This window comes from Ranitomeya imitator, chromosome 2 (genome assembly GCF_032444005.1).
Source record: "Ranitomeya imitator isolate aRanImi1 chromosome 2, aRanImi1.pri, whole genome shotgun sequence".
Classification (NCBI taxonomy): Eukaryota; Metazoa; Chordata; class Amphibia; order Anura; family Dendrobatidae; genus Ranitomeya; species Ranitomeya imitator.
Genome location: NC_091283.1, coordinates 70,965,443 through 70,987,731, shown reverse-complemented (window position 1 = coordinate 70,987,731; position 22,289 = coordinate 70,965,443). Strand labels below are relative to the sequence as shown.

At 41.6% G+C, this 22,289-nt stretch overlaps 1 protein-coding gene across 4 annotated transcripts in view; it reads right to left on the bottom strand.

The window, feature by feature from the left end:
* Positions 1-22,289, bottom strand: part of DOCK11 (dedicator of cytokinesis 11) — a 421,093-nt gene that overhangs the window by 141,195 nt on the left and 257,609 nt on the right. For all 4 annotated transcript variants that reach the window (XM_069746935.1, XM_069746933.1, XM_069746934.1 and 1 more), the window contains one exon: positions 2,771-2,910. In XM_069746935.1, coding sequence (XP_069603036.1) covers positions 2,771-2,910 — 140 coding nt within the window. The remainder of the gene's footprint in view (positions 1-2,770; positions 2,911-22,289) is intronic.

Sequence of the window (22,289 nt, the reverse complement as noted above, 5' to 3'; positions counted from 1 at the left end):
ATAAGCTCCTAAAGGAGGTGGCCGCATCTTATATACGAAAAAGTAGGTGACAGATTCCATTTAATTTTGCAAAAAAATTCTGTGTGAAGGTGCACACAGCCTTTAAGAGAAAATACTAGCCACATCAGTGCGATTTTGTTGTGTAACTTGTAAGTCGAATAAGGTTGAAGTAAAATGCAATAAATCTACCAAACGCTAAATTGCTTTCAGAACAGCAGCAGAGAACGCACAGTGATGTAACACTAAATAATTAAAAAGCACAAAACAGCAATTTACATGGGCATGAGCAAGTTATGTACATATGGGTGATATTTTTTGCACAATAAGATGAACTTTTATTCAAAAAAACTCATAGCTATAAAGTCCCCTTGAGTTAATGTGATTAAATGACCAGTTCACCAGGTTTAAAGGTACCGTCACACTAAGCGACGCTGCAGCGATACCGACAACGATGTCGATCGCTGCAGCGTCGCTGTTTGGTCGCTGGAGAGCTGTCACACAGATAGCTCTCCAGCGACCAACGATCCTGAAGTCCCCGGGTAACCAGGGTAAACATCGGGTTACTAAGCGCAGGGCCGCGCTTAGTAACCCGATGTTTACCCTGGTTACCGTTGTAAATGTAAAAAAACAAACACTACATACTTACATTCCCAGTGTCTGGTCACGTCCCTCGCCTTCAGCTTCCCGCACTGACTGAGCGCCGGCCGTCAAGTACAGCGATGACGTCACCGCTGTGCTCTGCTTTACGGCTGGCCGGCGCTCACCAGTCAGTGCGGGAAGCTGACGGCGAGGGACCTGACCAGACACCGGGAATGTAAGTATGTACTGTTTGTTTTTTTTACATTTACAACGGTAACCAGGGTAAACATCGGGTTACTAAGCGCGGCCCTGCGCTTAGTAACCCTATATTTACCCTGGTTACCAGTGAAGACATCGCTGAATCGGCGTCACACACGCCGATTCAGCGATGTCAGCGGGAGATCCAGCGACAAAATAAAGTGCTGGACTTTCCCCAGCAACCAACGATCTCCCAGCAGGGGCCTGATCGCTGGTCGCTGTCACACATAACGATTTTGTTAACGATATCGTTGCTACGTCACAAAAAGCAACAATATCGTTAACGATATCGTTATGTGTGACGGTACCCTAAGCCCTCTATTTACACTTGATCACCAAGGAACAATAACAATTTGGGTAACAAACAGGCAATCACCATGTGTTGAGACTGTCTAACAGTCTCCAATCATGCAGCCGCAGGGACTGGAACATAATATACATAAAGCACTCCCAGATGCGCTGTGAACACCCGAGCATGCTCAGATAACGTTATCCAAGCACATTCGCTCATCACTAATTAGCAGTTGTCAATATACACAGTGTACACAGAAAGATGCCAGGCAGTGGAGTTAGCGGGGTTCTACAGTAGGGCTCAGCATTCAGAGCTCTGCTAGATCTGCAGCAGAGAAAACTGATTTTTATCACATCTGCTGCACCCAGTAAACTGAGTGACGCATCCCTGGAATCAAAGTCTCTGTCCCTACATCATGCTGCTGTCAGATTACCTAACAAAAACCTGCTTACAGATTCTCTTTAACTATCCTACCCTACATCCTAATTTAACCTCACTCCACAATGAAATAAGACATTATCCTCTCTTCTACCTTAATAGATTTTTAATCCCCTCCTGTACTATTGATCAAAAGGTAAAAAAAATGTCACCCTAGACCACCAGAGCTAAGGTAATTAAAGAGAAACTATTCAAAATAATAAACAAGGCACAGATCGGAGCAAACAAAAAAACCAAGTCATCACCGGGCAGTCACTGTGGCAGCACTGCATATATTATCGATGGACTAGCATATTGTAGTGGTCCTTTGCAATCACACAATAGTCTCTGCAATCACTTCCAATAAATAAGTTAATTAAGGCAAATATTATATTTTTTATTTCAAGCGCATATGCAGGATACACAGTACAAACAGAAAGCCGCGTGCTGTGTGTTTGTACACCTTATCTTGCTTATGAGATTGAAAATAAGACTATAATATTTTTGACAGTGCTGCAATAAATTTTTCTTTTGAAGGTGATAAACTAAGCACATAGCCGTATAGGTTTATGGCTCCTATTAAAAATCGAGTCAACAATTTTTCTAAACGCTGCCTCCGCTCTGTAAAAATTGAAGTTTAATCAGCTATACTAATAAGGCTTCTTCACGCACTCTTCGGTCTACTCTAGAGGCTCAGTGCTACTGGTTTGATAGTCTCCATCACTGGTGATTGACAGCTCTTGGCTTGCCTGCAGGGAGCACTGACTGATGAAAATTCTCAGGCAACTGCCAATCACTGGGTTCACATGGGCGTACTTCACAGTTCGTAATGCCCGAACTGACCGCAAGTCTTCAGACCCAAATTTTTGGTCAGGAGACCCGTGGTCAATCCGGGCATTGCAGTCCGTATATGGATGCTGAAATACGCCTATGTGAACCTGGCATTATAGAAAACCTAAACTGAGGGCATGGCATAGCAGAGAGTTATTTGGAGTTTCTCGGCCCACTACAACCACGCTATCCCCCAATATCACATGTAATTTACAGAGCTGGACTCATCATATGTGGAAGACACTCTTGGACCTGGGTGTGACCCCTATTATTGTGGCTTGGGTGTTCCAGGTACCCTGCAATTAACAACCAGGCAATTACGCACTGGTAATAGGCATCATAACCATTACTATGATTGTTTAGAAAGTTTATGTAATGTGTTGTATTACTTACTATGATTCAGCGTGAAGGAACTTTCTAGACTGCTAAGGTGTTGCAGACGCGTGGCTCCAGCTTTACTCCGCAGAGCAGGCATCGTCTGAGATTTTCTATCTCCGGCCACAAACTGCTTAGATATCCAGGCATCCTGGACCCTAAAAAGACAGTGTATTGAAGACATTATTACCTATTAAGGCAACACAGACTGACAGGTCACATTAAGTTCATCTGAGAAATAAACAGTAATGAAATCATGTAAACAGATGAACAAATAGTACAAAATATTATCTGCCAGGAGTGAGTGTGAATTTGTACAATAAACCAAAGCATCATACACAGAACATAAAACAGATACAAAAAAAAAAAAGTATGAAAAAAGTGGTGGTAATTATTCACCCATCTCAGTGTGACATTTCAGCTCCAGAAAATACAGCAATGAGCCTTTGCAAAGTATAACATGGTGTGAAAGTGCCAATATTTACAGGGATGTGAACATCATGCATCAATTAGCATCAAGCAATATGTAATGTTGTACAATAAAGTCCCAGATAATAGAGTGCATTTATATTTCACATAAAATAATGTTCAAAAACTAATATTAGCAGTTTAAGTGTAAAATTCATAATCCCACTTAATATTGTAAAAATGACTAATTAATTTAATTATCTATATCTAGATCACCTATAAATACATTCATACACAAATCCCACCATGTGGTCCACCCTGTCTAGTCTATACCTCATAAGGAGGATGCCTTGTAATGCCATGAACGTCTTCTAAACTACACAGCACTTGCCTGAACTACAGGCTTCTCCTGTAGTACCCAATGCACATCATCAGTATGCACATACACAATGTGTCTATGGACATATTGCCACACAGTTAGGTCCAGAAATAGTTGGACAGTGACACACATTTTGACATTTTAGCTGTTTATAAAAACATAAACTCTCAGCTTTAAAGGGAAGGTACCGCGTTTGTAGATTATTGATTAATCAATGTAATGTAGCATAACATGCTGTTATAACCCAGATTTGAATGCATGTAAAACAGATTTTGTGTGATATATGAGTAGAAAGAATGCACTGGGGGCTGACATCTTGGTTTTGCAGCAGTAGCAGGGCACTATCAGTGTCAGATTACGGCACCCCATGGACATAGGAGATAATAGACCGGCTCGGACCCTATCTGTAACATTGCAGCAGCATTAGCAGTGAGCCGGGCACGCCTCTGTGGGCTGCACAACTCACTGCTGTAGGTGTGACTAGCTGCCATTTTATTATAGTCCAGTGCTATCTGTTGAGTTCCACTTACTCTCTATCGCAGGACAGAAGCCCTCACTGCTCCTCTGTACTCCAGGCACTGCAGGTTCTGGGCACACATCCTCTGCTCTCACACTCTGCCCTGTGCTTCTCCTGCTCTGTCTCCGCCTCCCCACAATCCCAGTGATCTCCGGTAAACTGCACTCTCCCCCTGTGTCGCTCTCCCTCTCTGTGCGGCGTGTTGGGGTCTCTGTGCGGCGTGGGGGGGTCTCTGTGCGGCGTGGGGGATCTCTGTGCGGTGTGGGGGGGTCTCTGTGCGGCGTGGGGGATCTCTGTGCGGCGTGGGGGGGGTCTCTGTGCGGCGTGGGGGATCTCTGTGCGGCGTGGGGGGGTCTCTGTGCGGCGTGGGGGGGGTCTCTGTGCGGCATGGGGGATCTCTGTGCGGCGTGGGGGGGTCTCTGTGCGGCGTGGGGGGGTCTCTGTGTGGCGTGGGGGGGTCTCTGTGCGGTGTGGGGGGGTCTCTGTTGCGGCGTGGGGGATCTCTGTGCGGTGTGGGGGGGTCTCTGTGCGGCGTGGGGGGGTCTCTGTGCGGCGTGGTGGATCTCTGTGCGGCGTGGGGGGTCTCTGTGCGGCGTGGGGGGGGGTCTGTGCGGCGTGTGGGGGGGGTCTCTATGCGTGTATGCAAGCATCGTCCGATGGGACTACAAGTCCCATCGGACGATGCCTGCTACAATGACAGTGATTGACACATTAGCCAATTATGGGACAGTAATAGTCCCATCATCCGGCTAATGTGGGGACGGACTAAACTGCATATTGGGATGATGGGATGATGGGATGATGGGCTGCAATACTAGACTCCACCACTAGATGGCAGCACATTTTACAAATGCAGCCCAGGAAATGACTTCTTGTAATATAGGAAGAAGGGAATTCAATGGAAATACTTAAATGAATCAGAACATCCACAGGGCTGGATTAAAGTTTAATAATAGAATTAGGGAAAAAAGATTGTAACTATATGGGATTATGTGTAGAATATCGGGTTACACACGCCTGGTGATATATCTCATCAACATTTCATAGGAATATGGGTATAATTATTGTTCTGTATGGGGATTATGGGTGAAATATCACAAATACACATGCCCAGGAACATATTTCATCTACTTCTGATAGGAATATGGGTATAATTATTGATCTGTATGGGGATTATGGGTGAAATATCACAAATACATATGCTCAGGAACATACTTCATCTACTTCTGATAGGAATATGGGTATATCTATTGTTCTGTATGGGGATTATAGGTGAAATATCACAAATACACATGCTCAGGAACATATTTCATCTACTTCTGATAGGAATATGGGTATAACTATTGTTCTGTATGGGGATTATGGGTGAAATATCACAAATACACATTCCCAGGAACATAGTTCATCTACTTCTGATAGGAATATGGGTATAACTATTGATCTGTATGGGGATTATAGGTGAAATATCACAAATACACATGCTCAGGAACATATTTCATCTACTTCTGATAGGAATATGGGTATATCTATTGTTCTGTATGGGGATTATGGGTGAAATATCACAAATACACATGCTCAGGAACATATTTCATCTACTTCTGATAGGAATATGGGTATAACTATTGTTCTGTATGGGGATTATGGGTGAAATATCACAAATACACATGTCCAGGAACATACTTCATCTACTTCTGATAGGAATATGGGTATAATTATGTTCTGTATGGGGATTATGGGTGAAATATCACAAATACACATGCTCAGGAACATATTTCATCGACTTCTGATAGGAATATGGGTATAATTATGTTCTGTATGGGGATTATGGGTGAAATATCACAAATACACATGCTCAGGAACATACTTCATCTACTTCTGATAGGAATATGGGTATCACTATTGTTCTCTATGGGGATTATGGGTGAAATATCACAAATACACATGCCCAGGAACATACTTCATCTACTTCTGATAGGAATATGGGTATAACTATTGATCTGTATGGGGATTATAGGTGAAATATCACAAATACACATGCCCAGGAACATACTTCATCTCCTTCTGATAGGAATATGAGTATAATTATTGTTCTGTATGGGGATTATGGGTGAAATATCACAAATACACATGCCCAGGAACATACTTCATCTACTTCTGATAGGAATATGGGTATATCTATTGTTCTGTATGGGGATTATGGGTGAAATATCACAAATACACATGCCCATGAACATAGTTCATCTACTTCTGATAGGAATATGGGTATAACTATTGTTCTGTATGGGGATTATGGGTGAAATATCACAAATACACATGCCCAGGAACATACTTCATCTCCTTCTGATAGGAATATGAGTATAATTATTGTTCTGTATGGGGATTATGGGTGAAATATCACAAATACACATGCCCAGGAACATACTTCATCTACTTCTGATAGGAATATGGGTATATCTATTGTTCTGTATGGGGATTATGGGTGAAATATCACAAATACACATGCTCAGGAACATACTTCATCTACTTCTGATAGGAATATGGGTATATCTATTGTTCTGTATGGGGATTATGGGTGAAATATCACAAATACACATGCCCAGGAACATACTTCATCTACTTCTGATAGGAATATGGGTATATCTATTGATCTGTATGGGGATTATGGGTGAAATATCACAAATACACATGCCCAGGAACATACTTCATCTCCTTCTGATAGGAATATGAGTATAATTATTGTTCTGTATGGGGATTATGGGTGAAATATCACAAATACACATGCCCAGGAACATACTTCATCTACTTCTGATAGGAATATGGGTATATCTATTGTTCTGTATGGGGATTATGGGTGAAATATCACAAATACACATGCCCATGAACATATTTCATCTACTTCTGATAGGAATATGGGTATAACTATTGTTCTGTATGGGGATTATGGGTGAAATATCACAAATACACATGCCCAGGAACATACTTCATCTCCTTCTGATAGGAATATGAGTATAATTATTGTTCTGTATGGGGATTATGGGTGAAATATCACAAATACACATGCCCAGGAACATACTTCATCTACTTCTGATAGGAATATGGGTATATCTATTGTTCTGTATGGGGATTATGGGTGAAATATCACAAATACACATGCTCAGGAACATACTTCATCTACTTCTGATAGGAATATGGGTATATCTATTGTTCTGTATGGGGATTATGGGTGAAATATCACAAATACACATGCCCAGGAACATACTTCATCTACTTCTGATAGGAATATGGGTATATCTATTGATCTGTATGGGGATTATGGGTGAAATATCACAAATACACATGCCCAGGAACATACTTCATCTACTTCTGATAGGAATATGGGTATATCTATTGTTCTGTATGGGGATTATGGGTGAAATATCACAAATACACATGCCCAGGAACATACTTCATCTACTTCTGATAGGAATATGGGTATAATTATTGTTCTGTATGGGGATAATGGGTGAAATATCACAAATACACATGCTCAGGAACATATTTCATCTACTTCTGATAGGAATATGGGTATAATTATGTTCTGTATGGGGATTATGGGTGAAATATCACAAATACACATGCTCAGGAACATACTTCATCTACTTCTGATAGGAATATGGGTATAATTATGTTCTGTATGGGGATTATGGGTGAAATATCACAAATACACATGCTCAGGAACATATTTCATCGACTTCTGATAGGAATATGGGTATAATTATGTTCTGTATGGGGATTATGGGTGAAATATCACAAATACACATGCTCAGGAACATACTTCATCTACTTCTGATAGGAATATGGGTATAACTATTGTTCTGTATGGGGATTATGGGTGAAATATCACAAATACACATGCTCATGAACATAGTTCATCTACTTCTGATAGGAATATGGGTATAACTATTGTTCTGTATGGGGATTATGGGTGAAATATCACAAATACACATGCCCAGGAACATACTTCATCTACTTCTGATAGGAATATGGGTATAACTATTGATCTGTATGGGGATTATGGGTGAAATACCACAAATACACATGCCCAGGAACATACTTCATCTCCTTCTGATAGGAATATGAGTATAATTATTGTTCTGTATGGGGATTATGGGTGAAATATCACAAATACACATGCCCAGGAACATTCTTCATCTACTTCTGATAGGAATATGGGTATATCTATTGTTCTGTATGGGGATTATGGGTGAAATATCACAAATACACATGCTCAGGAACATACTTCATCTACTTCTGATAGGAATATGGGTATAATTATTGTTCTGTATGGGGATTATGGGTGAAATATCACAAATACACATGCTGAGGAACATACTTCATCTACTTCTGATAGGAATATGGGTATATCTATTGTTCTGTATGGGGATTATGGGTGAAATATCACAAATCCACATGCTGAGGAACATACTTCATCTACTTCTGATAGGAATATGGGTAGATCTATTGATCTGTATGGGGATTATGGGTGAAATATCACAAATACACATGCCCAGGAACATACTTCATCTACTTCGGATAGGAATATGGGTATAATTATTGTTCTGTATGGGGATTATGGGTGAAATATCACAAATACACATGCCCAGGAACATACTTCATCTACTTCTGATAGGAATATGGGTATAATTATTGTTCTGTATGGGGATTATGGGTGAAATATCACAAATACACATGTCCAGGAACATACTTCATCTACTTCTGATAGGAATATGGGTATAATTATTGTTCTGTATGGGGATTATGGGTGAAATATCACAAATACACATGCCCAGGAACATACTTCATCTACTTCTGATAGGAATATGGGTATAATGGTTCTTTGTGGGTATTATAGGTGATATATCATGAATACACATGCCCAGTGTCATATTCGATCAATTCCTGGTAAGAACACGTATGTGTACAATTATTGTTTTATATGTTGATTATTGGTAAAATATGATGAAACATTTCATTAACTTTCGGTAAGAATATGGGTATATTTATTATTCTATATGGGGTTATGGTCAGAATGCTATGGATATACAGATCCTGTAACCTATTTGCATCTGACAGGACTACATGTCCATTGACTTCTCCCACCCCTGGCATCATAGGTCTTTGACCCAGTGTTCCCACCTCCTTATTAGGCCGGCCATGTCATAGAGATGAGCAGTCTTGCACCATACTTCTTGCTTATATACCTATATTATTCTCAATACATTGTTCTTTATAGGATGTTGGATCTTTTGCAGGATTTTATTGGTTACTTAGGTTTGTTGACATCAATAACTTTTAATGGAGATATATAGAATTTTTTAAAAATAACTTTTAATAAAATAATAGGTTTTATCTTAACAAAAATATTTGGAAATGGAACATATATTTTAGTGTATACTGGTCTCTAGGTTAATACGAAGGCCATCATAACAAATCAAACAAAATAGCTTTCATGGAACAATAAATGATCCTGCTTACGTTCACATGTTTGATATAGGACTCGGTATTGCTTCTTCGTCAGTAGGCAAGGCATAATTGAGTCTTATGTGCCTGTTTTCCATCCAGGTTCACTTGAATGGGAATGGAAACTTTCATATTGATCCCCGCTATACAGGGCAGATTTTTTTTTTTTTTTTGTGTGGCTGTTTCTGTGCTGCCACTATCATTCTCTATCACCTATAATACCCACAAAGAACCATTATACCCATATTCCTATCAGAAGTAGATGAGATATGTTCCTGAGCATGTGTATTTGTGATATTTCACCCATAATCCCCATACAGAACAATAGATATACCCATATTCCTATCAGAAGTAGATGAAGTATGTTCCTGAGCATGTGTATTTGTGATATTTCACCCATAATCCCCATACAGAACAATAGATATACCCATATTCCTATCAGAAGTAGATGAAGTATGTTCCTGAGCATGTGTATTTGTGATATTTCACCCATAATCCCCATACAGAACAATAGATATACCCATATTCCTATCAGAAGTAGATGAAGTATGTTCCTGGGCATGTGTATTTGTGATATTTCACCCATAATCCCCATACAGAACAATAGATATACCCATATTCCTATCAGAAGTAGATGAAGTATGTTCCTGAGCATGTGTATTTGTGATATTTCACCCATAATCCCCATACAGAACAATATATATACCCATATTCCTATCAGAAGTAGATGAAGTATGTTCCTGAGCATGTGTATTTGTGATATTTCACCCATAATCCCCATACAGAACAATAGATATACCCATATTCCTATCAGAAGTAGATGAAGTATGTTCCTGGGCATGTGTATTTGTGATATTTCACCCATAATCCCCATACAGAACAATAATTATACCCATATTCCTATCAGAAGTAGATGAAGTATGTTCCTGGGCATGTGTATTTGTGATATTTCACCCATAATCCCCATACAGGACAATAGATATACCCATATTCCTATCAGAAGTAGATGAAGTATGTTCCTGGGCATGTGTATTTGTGATATTTCACCCATAATCCCCATACAGATTAATAATTATACTCATATTCCTATCAGAAGTAGATGAAGTATGTTCCTGGGCATGTGTATTTGTGATATTTCACCCATAATCCCCATACAGAACAATAATTATACCCATATTCCTATCAGAAGTAGATGAAGTATGTTCCTGGGCATGTGTATTTGTGATATTTCACCCATAATCCCCATACAGAACAATAGATATACCCATATTCCTATCAGAAGTAGATGAAGTATGTTCCTGAGCATGTGTATTTGTGATATTTCACCCATAATCCCCATACAGATCAATAATTATACCCATATTCCTATCAGAAGTAGATGAAATATGTTCCTGGGCATGTGTATTTGTGATATTTCACCCATAATCCCCATACAGATCAATAGTTATACCCATATTCCTATCAGAAGTAGATGAAGTATGTTCCTGGGCATGTGTATTTGTGATATTTCACCCATAATCCCCATACAGATCAATAATTATACCCATATTCCTATCAGAAGTAGATGAAATATGTTCCTGGGCATGTGTATTTGTGATATTTCACCCATAATCCCCATACAGAACAATAATTATACCCATATTCCTATCAGAAGTAGATGAAATATGTTCCTGGACATGTGTATTTGTGATATTTCACCCATAATCCCCATACAGAACAATAGATATACCCATATTCCTATCAGAAGTAGATGAAGTATGTTCCTGGGCATGTGTATTTGTGATATTTCACCCATAATCCCCATACAGATCAATAGTTATACCCATATTCCTATCAGAAGTAGATGAAGTATGTTCCTGGGCATGTGTATTTGTGATATTTCACCCATAATCCCCATACAGATCAATAATTATACCCATATTCCTATCAGAAGTAGATGAAGTATGTTCCTGGACATGTGTATTTGTAATATTTCACCCATAATCCCCATACAGAACAATAGATATACCCATATTCCTATCAGAAGTAGATGAAGTATGTTCCTGAGCATGTGTATTTGTGATATTTCACCCATAATCCCCATACAGATCAATAATTATACCCATATTCCTATCAGAAGTAGATGAAATATGTTCCTGGGCATGTGTATTTGTGATATTTCACCCATAATCCCCATACAGAACAATAATTATACCCATATTCCTATCAGAAGTAGATGAAATATGTTCCTGGGCATGTGTATTTGTGATATTTCACCCATAATCCCCATACAGATCAATAGATATACCCATATTCCTATCAGAAGTAGATGAAGTATGTTCCTGAGCATGTGTATTTGTGATATTTCACCCATAATCCCCATACAGAACAATAGATATACCCATATTCCTATCAGAAGTAGATGAAGTATGTTCCTGAGCATGTGTATTTGTGATATTTCACCCATAATCCCCATACAGAACAATAGATATACCCATATTCCTATCAGAAGTAGATGAAGTATGTTCCTGGGCATGTGTATTTGTGATATTTCACCCATAATCCCCATACAGAACAATAATTATACCCATATTCCTATCAGAAGTAGATGAAGTATGTTCCTGGGCATGTGTATTTGTGATATTTCACCCATAATCCCCATACAGAACAATAGATATACCCATATTCCTATCAGAAGTAGATGAAGTATGTTCCTGGGCATGTGTATTTGTGATATTTCACCCATAATCCCCATACAGAACAATAGATATACCCATATTCCTATCAGAAGTAGATGAAGTATGTTCCTGGGCATGTGTATTTGTGATATTTCACCCATAATCCCCATACAGATCAATAATTATACTCATATTCCTATCAGAAGTAGATGAAGTATGTTCCTGGGCATGTGTATTTGTGATATTTCACCCATAATCCCCATACAGAACAATAGATATACCCATATTCCTATCAGAAGTAGATGAAGTATGTTCCTGAGCATGTGTATTTGTGATATTTCACCCATAATCCCCATACAGATCAATAATTATACCCATATTCCTATCAGAAGTAGATGAAATATGTTCCTGGGCATGTGTATTTGTGATATTTCACCCATAATCCCCATACAGAACAATAATTATACCCATATTCCTATCAGAAGTAGATGAAGTATGTTCCTGGACATGTGTATTTGTGATATTTCACCCATAATCCCCATACAGAACAATAGATATACCCATATTCCTATCAGAAGTAGATGAAGTATGTTCCTGGGCATGTGTATTTGTGATATTTCACCCATAATCCCCATACAGAACAATAATTATACCCATATTCCTATCAGAAGTAGATGAAGTATGTTCCTGGGCATGTGTATTTGTGATATTTCACCCATAATCCCCATACAGATCAATAGTTATACCCATATTCCTATCAGAAGTAGATGAAATATGTTCCTGAGCATGTGTATTTGTGATATTTCACCCATAATCCCCATACAGAACAATAATTATACCCATATTCCTATCAGAAGTAGATGAAATATGTTCCTGGGCATGTGTATTTGTGATATTTCACCCATAATCCCCATACAGAACAATAATTATACCCATATTCCTATCAGAAGTAGATGAAGTATGTTCCTGGGCATGTGTATTTGTGATATTTCACCCATAATCCCCATACAGATCAATAGTTATACCCATATTCCTATCAGAAGTAGATGAAATATGTTCCTGAGCATGTGTATTTGTGATATTTCACCCATAATCCCCATACAGAACAATAATTATACCCATATTCCTATCAGAAGTAGATGAAGTATGTTCCTGGGCATGTGTATTTGTGATATTTCACCCATAATCCCCATACAGATCAATAGTTATACCCATATTCCTATCAGAAGTAGATGAAATATGTTCCTGAGCATGTGTATTTGTGATATTTCACCCATAATCCCCATACAGATCAATAGTTATACCCATATTCCTATCAGAAGTAGATGAAATATGTTCCTGAGCATGTGTATTTGTGATATTTCACCCATAATCCCCATACAGAACAATAATTATACCCATATTCCTATGAAATGTTGATGAGATATATCACCAGGCGTGTGTAACCCGATATTCTACACATAATCCCATATAGTTACAATCTTTTTTCCCTAATTCTATTATTAAACTTTAATCCAGCCCTGTGGATGTTCTGATTCATTTAAGTATTTCCATTGAATTCCCTTCTTCCTATATTACAAGAAGTCATTTCCTGGGCTGCATTTGTAAAATGTGCTGCCATCTAGTGGTGGAGTCTAGTATTGCAGCCCATCATCCCATCATCCCAATATGCAGTTTAGTCCGTCCCGCTAATGTGTTGAATGAAAAAAAAAAAAAAAATACTCCATACATACTCCATATATACTCCATACATACATGCTACATACATGCTACATACATACTCCATGCATGCTACATACATGCTACATACAATACATTACATACTTATAGACATACAGTACATTAAACATAGATTTCATACTCACCATTACTTGTCACTTTGTTCCCCGAAGCCAGTGTCATCTGTAAAAAAATATGAAAAAAACAAACAACCAATATACTCCCTGTCCGCAGAAATCCACGAGTGTCCCACGACGATCTCCCGTGGAGAGCAGCAGCATCAGATAATGCGACTGCTCTCTAGGGGCTCCAGGAACACAATGACAGCAGGAAGGTATCCTTCCACCACTGTATTCCTCCGCCGCTGTAAAAAAAAAGTCCCTAGTCTCACTTTATGCCATTGCTGTATGAGAATTTTTCCCAGGCAGCAATTGCCATAAAGTGAGACCTTGTCCTAAGGTAACCTCTCAGTGATGCACTGTAGGAGCCATTGCCTCCTGTCAGTGTGTCACTGAGGGTCCTATAGAACAGTGACATCACCCGATGTCACTGTTCTATAGGGGAGATCGTCGTGGGACACTCGATATTAATTGGACTACGGCGGACAGGTAGTATACGGTTTATTATTTTACGTTTTTTGCAGGCGCTGAAGTATGGTAAGTATGGTGAAATGAAGAATATTAAAATACTTTTTTCCTAATGTGTGCATGTTTTTTTTAACCCTTTCTTACTATTGGATTAATAACGGATAGGCGTCTTATTGACGCCTCTCCGTTATTAACCCGGCTTAATGTCACCTTACAATAGCAAGGTGACATTAACCCTTCATTACCCCATATCCCACCGCTACACGGGAGTGGGAAGAGAGGGGCTAAGTGCCGGAATTGGCGCATCTTACAGATGCGCCATTTCTGGGGCGGCTGCGGACTGGTATTTGTAGCCCGGGGGGGGGGGGGCAATATCCATGGCCCCTCTCTGGGCTATGAATATCAGCCTGCAGCTGTCTGCGTAGCCTTTCTGGCTATAAAATATAGGGGGACCCCACGCAATTTTTTTTTTTGGGGGGGTCCCCCTATTTTAATAGCCAGTAAAGGCTATACAGACAGCTGCGGGCTGATATTCATAGCAGGCTACAGATATTGGCCGTCGGCTTTCCCCCTCTGGCGCAGAAAATTGCACGGGTGCCCACGCGTTTTTTTTTGTTGTTGTTTTAATTCAACCCTCATAAAGTCCTCTTTCACACTTGCGTCTGTACGAGTCCGTCGCTATGCATCGGGCCGACGTACGTTGTGAAATTTGTGCCCGACGTGGGCAGCGGATGCAGTTTTTCAACACATCCACTGCCCATTCTGAAGTCTGGAAGGAGGGGGCGGAGCTTTGGCAGCGCATGCGCGGTAGAAAATGGCGGACGCGCTGGACAAAAAAAGTTCACTTGAACGCTTTTTCGTGCCGACGGTCCGCCAAAACATGACGGATCCGTTGCACGACAGACGCGACCATGCGACGTGTGGCCATCCGTCACGATCCGTCGCTAATACAAGTTTATGGGAAAAAAACGCATCCTGCGAGCACATTTGCAGAATCCGTTTTTTCCGCCAGATCCGTTTTTTCCACTGGATCCATTTTTTTCCCGCTGGATCCGTTTTTTTCCGCCGGATCCATTTTTTCCTGCTGGATCCGTTAATTCCCGCCGTATCCACTTTTTTCCTGCCGGATCCGTTTTTTCCCGCCGGATCCGTTTTTTTTCCACAATTTCCTTTTTTTTCTGCCAGATCAGTTTTTTTTTCCATTGGATCCTTTTTTTCCCGCCGGATCCGTTTTTTTTCCACAATTTCCTTTTTTTTCTGCCAGATCAGTTTTTTTTTCCATTGGATCCTTTTTTTCCCGCCTGATCCGTTTTTTTCCACAATTTCCTTTTTTTTCTGTCAGATCATTTTTTTTTTCCATCGGATCCTTTTTTTTCCCGCCTGATCCGTTTTTTTTCCACAAGTTCCTTTTTTTTCTGCCAGATCAGTGTTTTTTCCATCGCATCCTTTTTTTCCCCGCCTGATCCGTTTTTTTCCGCCGGATCTGTTTTTTTTCCACAAGTTCCTTTTTTTTCTGCCAGATCAGTTTTTTCCGCCGGATCCGTTTTTTCCCGCCAGATACGTTTTTTTCCACAAGTTCCTTTTTTTTCTGTCAGATCATTTTTTTTTTCCATCGGATCCTTTTTTTTCCCGCCTGATCCGTTTTTTTTCCACAAGTTCCTTTTTTTTCTGCCAGATCAGTGTTTTTTCCATCGCATCCTTTTTTTCCCGCCTGATCCGTTTTTTTCCGCCGGATCTGTTTTTTTTCCACAAGTTCCTTTTTTTTCTGCCAGATCAGGTTTTTCCGCCGGATCCGTTTTTTCCCGCCAGATACGTTTTTTTCCACAAGTTCCTTTTTTTTCTGCCAGATCAGGTTTTTTTCACCGGATCCGTTATTTTCTCATTGAGTTGTATTAGCGCCGGATGGCCACACGTTTCATCCGTTTTTTGCAGGATCCGTCAAAACAGCTGTTTCCGCCGGACGGAAAACACATACAGAGGAACGGTTGAATCGCGATTTCACCCACCGCTATTGCGGGCACATGTCAGTCATGTTTTTTTTTATTGACAGATCGGGCGATTCTGAACGCGGCGATACTAAATATGTGTAGGCTTGATTCTTTTATTGTTTTATTTTTGATGGGGCAAAAGGGGGGTGATTTAAACTTTAATTTTTATTTTTTTTGTCATATTTTTAAAAACATTTTTTTTACATTTGCCATGCTTCAATAGCCTCCATGGGAAACTAGAAGCTGGCACAACTCGATCGGCTCAGCTACATAGCAGCGATCATCAGATTGCTGCTCCGTAGCTGAATTACAGGCTTGCTATGAGTGCCGACCACAGGGAGGCGCTCACAGCAAACCGGCATCAGTAACTATAGAGGTCTCAAGGACCTCTATGGTGACCATCCTGACGCTATTGCACGCACATGTCAGCTGTACAAAACAGCCGACATGTCGTGACTTTGATGTGGGCTCAGCGCCGGAGCCCACATCAAAGGAGGAGACACGACATGCGCAGAACATGTTGCGTTTTTTACTGCGATGCGTTTTTTCCCCAGAAAAAACGCAACATATGCACAAAAATTGCGGAATGCATTATAAATGATGGGATGCATATGTATGCATTTTTTAATAGTTTTTATCGCATTTTTATAGCGAATAAACGCAAAAAAATGCGAAAAATCCTGAACGTGTGCACACAGCCTCAAGGTGTATCTCCCCATCACACTCCATATGTGTCTCACTCATCATACTTCACGTCTCTTTCTCTCCCATCAGTCACTCTTAGGCCGGGGACACACACAACGTATAAAAAAACGGTCCGTTTTTGACGGACGAGAATCGCACAAATGTTACCAAAACAGTGATCCGTGTGCAGTGCGAGGATGCGATTTTCTCGCATCCAAAGATCCGTGTGGCATCCGTATGGTGAGATTTTCTCAAACACTTGCAAAATGAGCAAATAATGGCTGAACCTTTCCTGTCACCTGCCCAATGCCTGAGAATTTCTCGCAAGTCACACTGATGGTCCGTGTGCTGTGCTATTTTTTCTCACCCCATAGCCTTTCATTGGCGATTCTCGGCCAAGATACGCTGACAATCGCAGCGTGCTGCGATTTCACTCGGATCCTGAATACGGACGAGAAAATATCGGATGATGGGAGCTGCCCCATAGATTAACATTGGGACGAGTGCTATGCGATTTTTTTATCGCATTGCACTCGTCCGTATTGCGGTCTAGTGTGACCCCGGCCTTAGCCATACAATGCATCTCTCCCCTCCCTCCATAATGCCTGGCTATTCACTGCAGAGCTGGAGCTCCCAGACAGCTCCCAATGCTGCTCCATGCACACCACATGTCTTCACTCTTCTTGGGTCCAGATTCTGCCGAGTCCACTGTGTTCTGCTCCTCTGTAAACAAGCTGTCACTCTGATGCAGTAACTGCTGGTGACAGCAGGTCACAGGGCAGTCACACACAAAATGGCTCTGCCCTGTGATGCTGCTCTTCATTCTTACTGTTGGGGCAGTAACTGCTGACATCACCATTTCCCTCCCCTTTTGGGTGGTCTAATATCCCTGGGGCAGAGCTGCTAAATCTTACTATAGCTGCTTGAGGTCTAAAACGGAAAATGCTCCCCCTAGTGGTAAATATGTATATTTGTAGAAAAATATATAATATTTTTCATATAGAAATGTTTGCAAACAGTGCAAACATTGCATTAATACATTTTAATTACTATTTTAAGCTTAATTTCACAAAAAAACAAAATACAAGAAAACTGGTGGCACCTTCCCTTTAATTTGAGGCTATTCACATCCTAATTAGAGTAAGGGTTTAGGAATTACAGTAGTTTAATATGTAGCTGCCTCTTTTTAAAGGTACCAGAAGTAATTGGACAATTATCTCAATAGCTATTTAATTAATCCAAGCTCTTTCCACCTCCTGTTGCCTCCATCTCAAAAATATCTCCAGAATCCGTCCTTTCCTCAGCCGTCAATCTACTAAAATCCTTGTGCATGCCCTCATCATCTCCCACCTCGACTACTGCAACATCCTTTTCTGTGGCCTCCCTGCTAACACCCTTGCACCTCTCCAGTCCATCCTTAACTCTGCTGCCCGACTAATTCATCTCTCTCCTCGCTACTACTCTGCTTCCCCCCTCTGCAAATCTCTTCACTGGCTCCCATTCCCTCAGCGTATCCAGTTCAAATTACTAATACTGACCTACAAAGTCATCCATAACCTGTCGCCTCCCTATATCTCTGAACTAGTCTCCCGATGTCTTCCCTCACATAATCTCTGGTCCTCCCAAGACCTCCTTCTCTCCCCCACACTTATTCATTCCTCACCCAACCACCTCCAAGACTTCTCCCGAATATCCCCCATCCTCTGGAATTCTTTGCTACAACACGTCCGACTATCAATCACATTCGAATCCTTCAGACGGAACCTGAAAAGCCACCTCTTCTGGAAAGCCTACAGCCTGCAATGACCCTGCTGCCTCCTCACCACTACTGGAGCTGCCGCCTCACCAACACCAGAGCTCCTGCAACCCTCAACCTATTGTCTCTTTCCCTACCATCCTGTAGAATCTAAGCTCACAAAGGCAGGATCCTCGCCCCTCTGTATCAGTCTGTAATTGTTAGTTTGCTTAATGTAAGTGATATCTGTAATTTGAATGTAGCCTGTTATGGCTGGCAATCAGGCAACACAGCGTGCAGTAATCAGCGCACATACAGAGATCTGGCAATAACCAAAAACAATAGGACGAGCTCTGAGACGTGGAATCTCTGTAGACTGCAGTACCTGATCTATCCTCACACAACTATAAGCAGCAGTGGATTGCGCCTAACAACTACCTATGCAACTCGGCACTGCCTGAGGAGCTGACTAGCCTGAAGATAGAAATACAAGCCTGACTTACCTCAGAGAAATACCCCAAAGGAATAGGCAGCCCCCCACATATAATGACTGTTAGCAAGATGAAAAGACAAACGCAGGAATGAAATAGATTCAGCAAAGTGAGGCCCGATATTCTAGACAGAGCGAGGATAGCAAAGAGAACTATGCAGTCTACAAAAAACCCTAAAACGAAAACCACGCAAAGGGGCAAAAAGACCCACCGTGCCGAACTAACAGCACGGCGGAGCACCCCTTTGCTTCTCAGAGCTTCCAGCAAAAGAAAATAGCAAGCTGGACAGAAAAAACAGAAAACAAACTAGAAGCACTTATCTAGCAGAGCAGCAGGCCCAAGGAAAGATGCAGTAGCTCAGATCCAACACTGGAACATTGACAAGGAGCAAGGAAGACAGACTCAGGTGGAGCTAAATAGCAAGGCAGCCAACGAGCTCACCAAAACACCTGAGGGAGGAAGCCCAGAGACTGCAATACCACTTGTGACCACAGAAGTGAACTCAGCCACAGAATTCACAACAGTACCCCCCCCTTGAGGAGGGGTCACCGAACCCTCACCAGAACCCCCAGGCCGACCAGGATGAGCCACATGAAAGGCACGAACAAGATCTGGGGCATGGACATCAGAGGCAAAAACCCAGGAATTATCTTCCTGAGCATAACCCTTCCATTTGACCAGATACTGGAGTTTCCGTCTAGAGACACGAGAATCCAAAATCTTCTCCACAATATACTCCAATTCCCCCTCCACCAAAACAGGGGCAGGAGGCTCCACAGATGGAACCATAGGTGCCACGTATCTCCTCAACAACGACCTATGGAATACATTATGTATGGAAAAGGAGTCTGGGAGGGTCAGACGAAAAGACACCGGATTGAGAATCTCAGAAATCCTATACGGACCAATAAAACGAGGTTTAAATTTAGGAGAGGAAACCTTCATAGGAATATGACGAGAAGATAACCAAACCAGATCCCCAACACGAAGTCGGGGTCCCACACGGCGTCTGCGATTAGCGAAAAGCTGAGCCTTCTCCTGGGACAAGGTCAAATTGTCCACTACCTGAGTCCAGATCTGCTGCAACCTGTCCACCACAGAATCCACACCAGGACAGTCCGAAGACTCAACCTGTCCTGAAGAGAAACGAGGATGGAACCCAGAATTGCAGAAAAATGGAGAGACCAAGGTAGCCGAGCTGGCCCGATTATTAAGGGCGAACTCAGCCAACGGCAAAAATGACACCCAATCATCCTGGTCAGCGGAAACAAAACATCTCAGATATGTTTCCAAGGTCTGATTGGTTCGTTCGGTCTGGCCATTAGTCTGAGGATGGAAGGCCGAGGAAAAAGATAGGTCAATGCCCATCCTACCACAAAAGGCTCGCCAGAACCTCGAGACAAACTGGGAACCTCTGTCAGAAACAATATTCTCAGGAATGCCATGTAAACGAACCACATGCTGGAAGAACAAAGGCACCAAATCAGAGGAGGAAGGCAATTTAACCAAGGGCACCAGATGGACCATTTTAGAAAAGCGATCACAGACCACCCAAATGACCGACATTTTTTGAGAAACGGGAAGGTCAGAAATGAAATCCATCGAAATATGTGTCCAAGGCCTCTTCGGGACCGGCAAGGGCAAAAGCAACCCACTGGCACGTGAACAGCAGGGCTTAGCCCTAGCACAAATTCCACAGGACTGCACAAAAGCACGCACATCCCGTGACAGAGATGGCCACCAGAAGGATCTAGCAACCAACTCCCTGGTACCAAAGATTCCTGGATGACCGGCCAGCACCGAACAATGAAGTTCAGAGATAACTTTACTAGTCCACCTATCAGGGACGAACAGTTTCTCGGCCGGACAACGATCAGGTTTATTAGCCTGAAATTTCTGCAACACTCTCCGCAAATCAGGGGAGATGGCAGACACAATGACTCCTTCCTTGAGGATACTCGCCGGCTCAGATAACCCCGGAGAGTCGGGCACAAAACTCCTAGACAGAGCATCCGCCTTCACATTTTTAGAGCCCGGAAGGTATGAAATCACAAAATCAAAACGAGCAAAAAATAACGACCAACGGGCCTGTCTAGGATTCAAGCGCTTGGCAGACTCAAGATAAGTAAGGTTCTTATGATCAGTCAAAACCACCACGCGATGCCTAGCACCCTCAAGCCAATGACGCCACTCCTCGAATGCCCACTTCATGGCCAGCAACTCTCGGTTGCCCACATCATAATTACGCTCAGCAGCAGAAAATTTCCTGGAAAAGAAAGCACATGGTTTGAACACTGAGCAACCAGAACCTCTCTGTGACAAAACCGCCCCTGCACCAATCTCAGAAGCATCAACCTCGACCTGGAACGGAAGAGAAACATCAGGTTGACACAACACAGGGGCACAGCAAAAACGACGCTTCAACTCCTGAAAAGCTTCCACGGCAGCAGAAGACCAATTAACCAAATCAGCACCCTTCTTGGTCAAATCGGTCAATGGTCTGGCAATGCTAGAAAAATTACAGATGAAGCGACGATAAAAATTAGCAAAGCCCAGGAATTTCTGCAGACTTTTTAGAGATGTCGGCTGAGTCCAATCCTGGATGGCCTGAACCTTAACCGGATCCATCTCGATAGTAGAAGGGGAAAAGATGAACCCCAAAAATGAAACTTTCTGCACACCGAAGAGACACTTTGATCCCTTCACAAACAAGGAATTAGCACGCAGTACCTGGAAAACCATTCTGACTTGCTTCACATGAGACTCCCAATCATCTGAGAAGATCAAAATGTCATCCAAGTAAACAATCAAGAATTTATCCAGATACTCACGGAAAATGTCATGCATAAAAGACTGAAAAACAGATGGAGCAT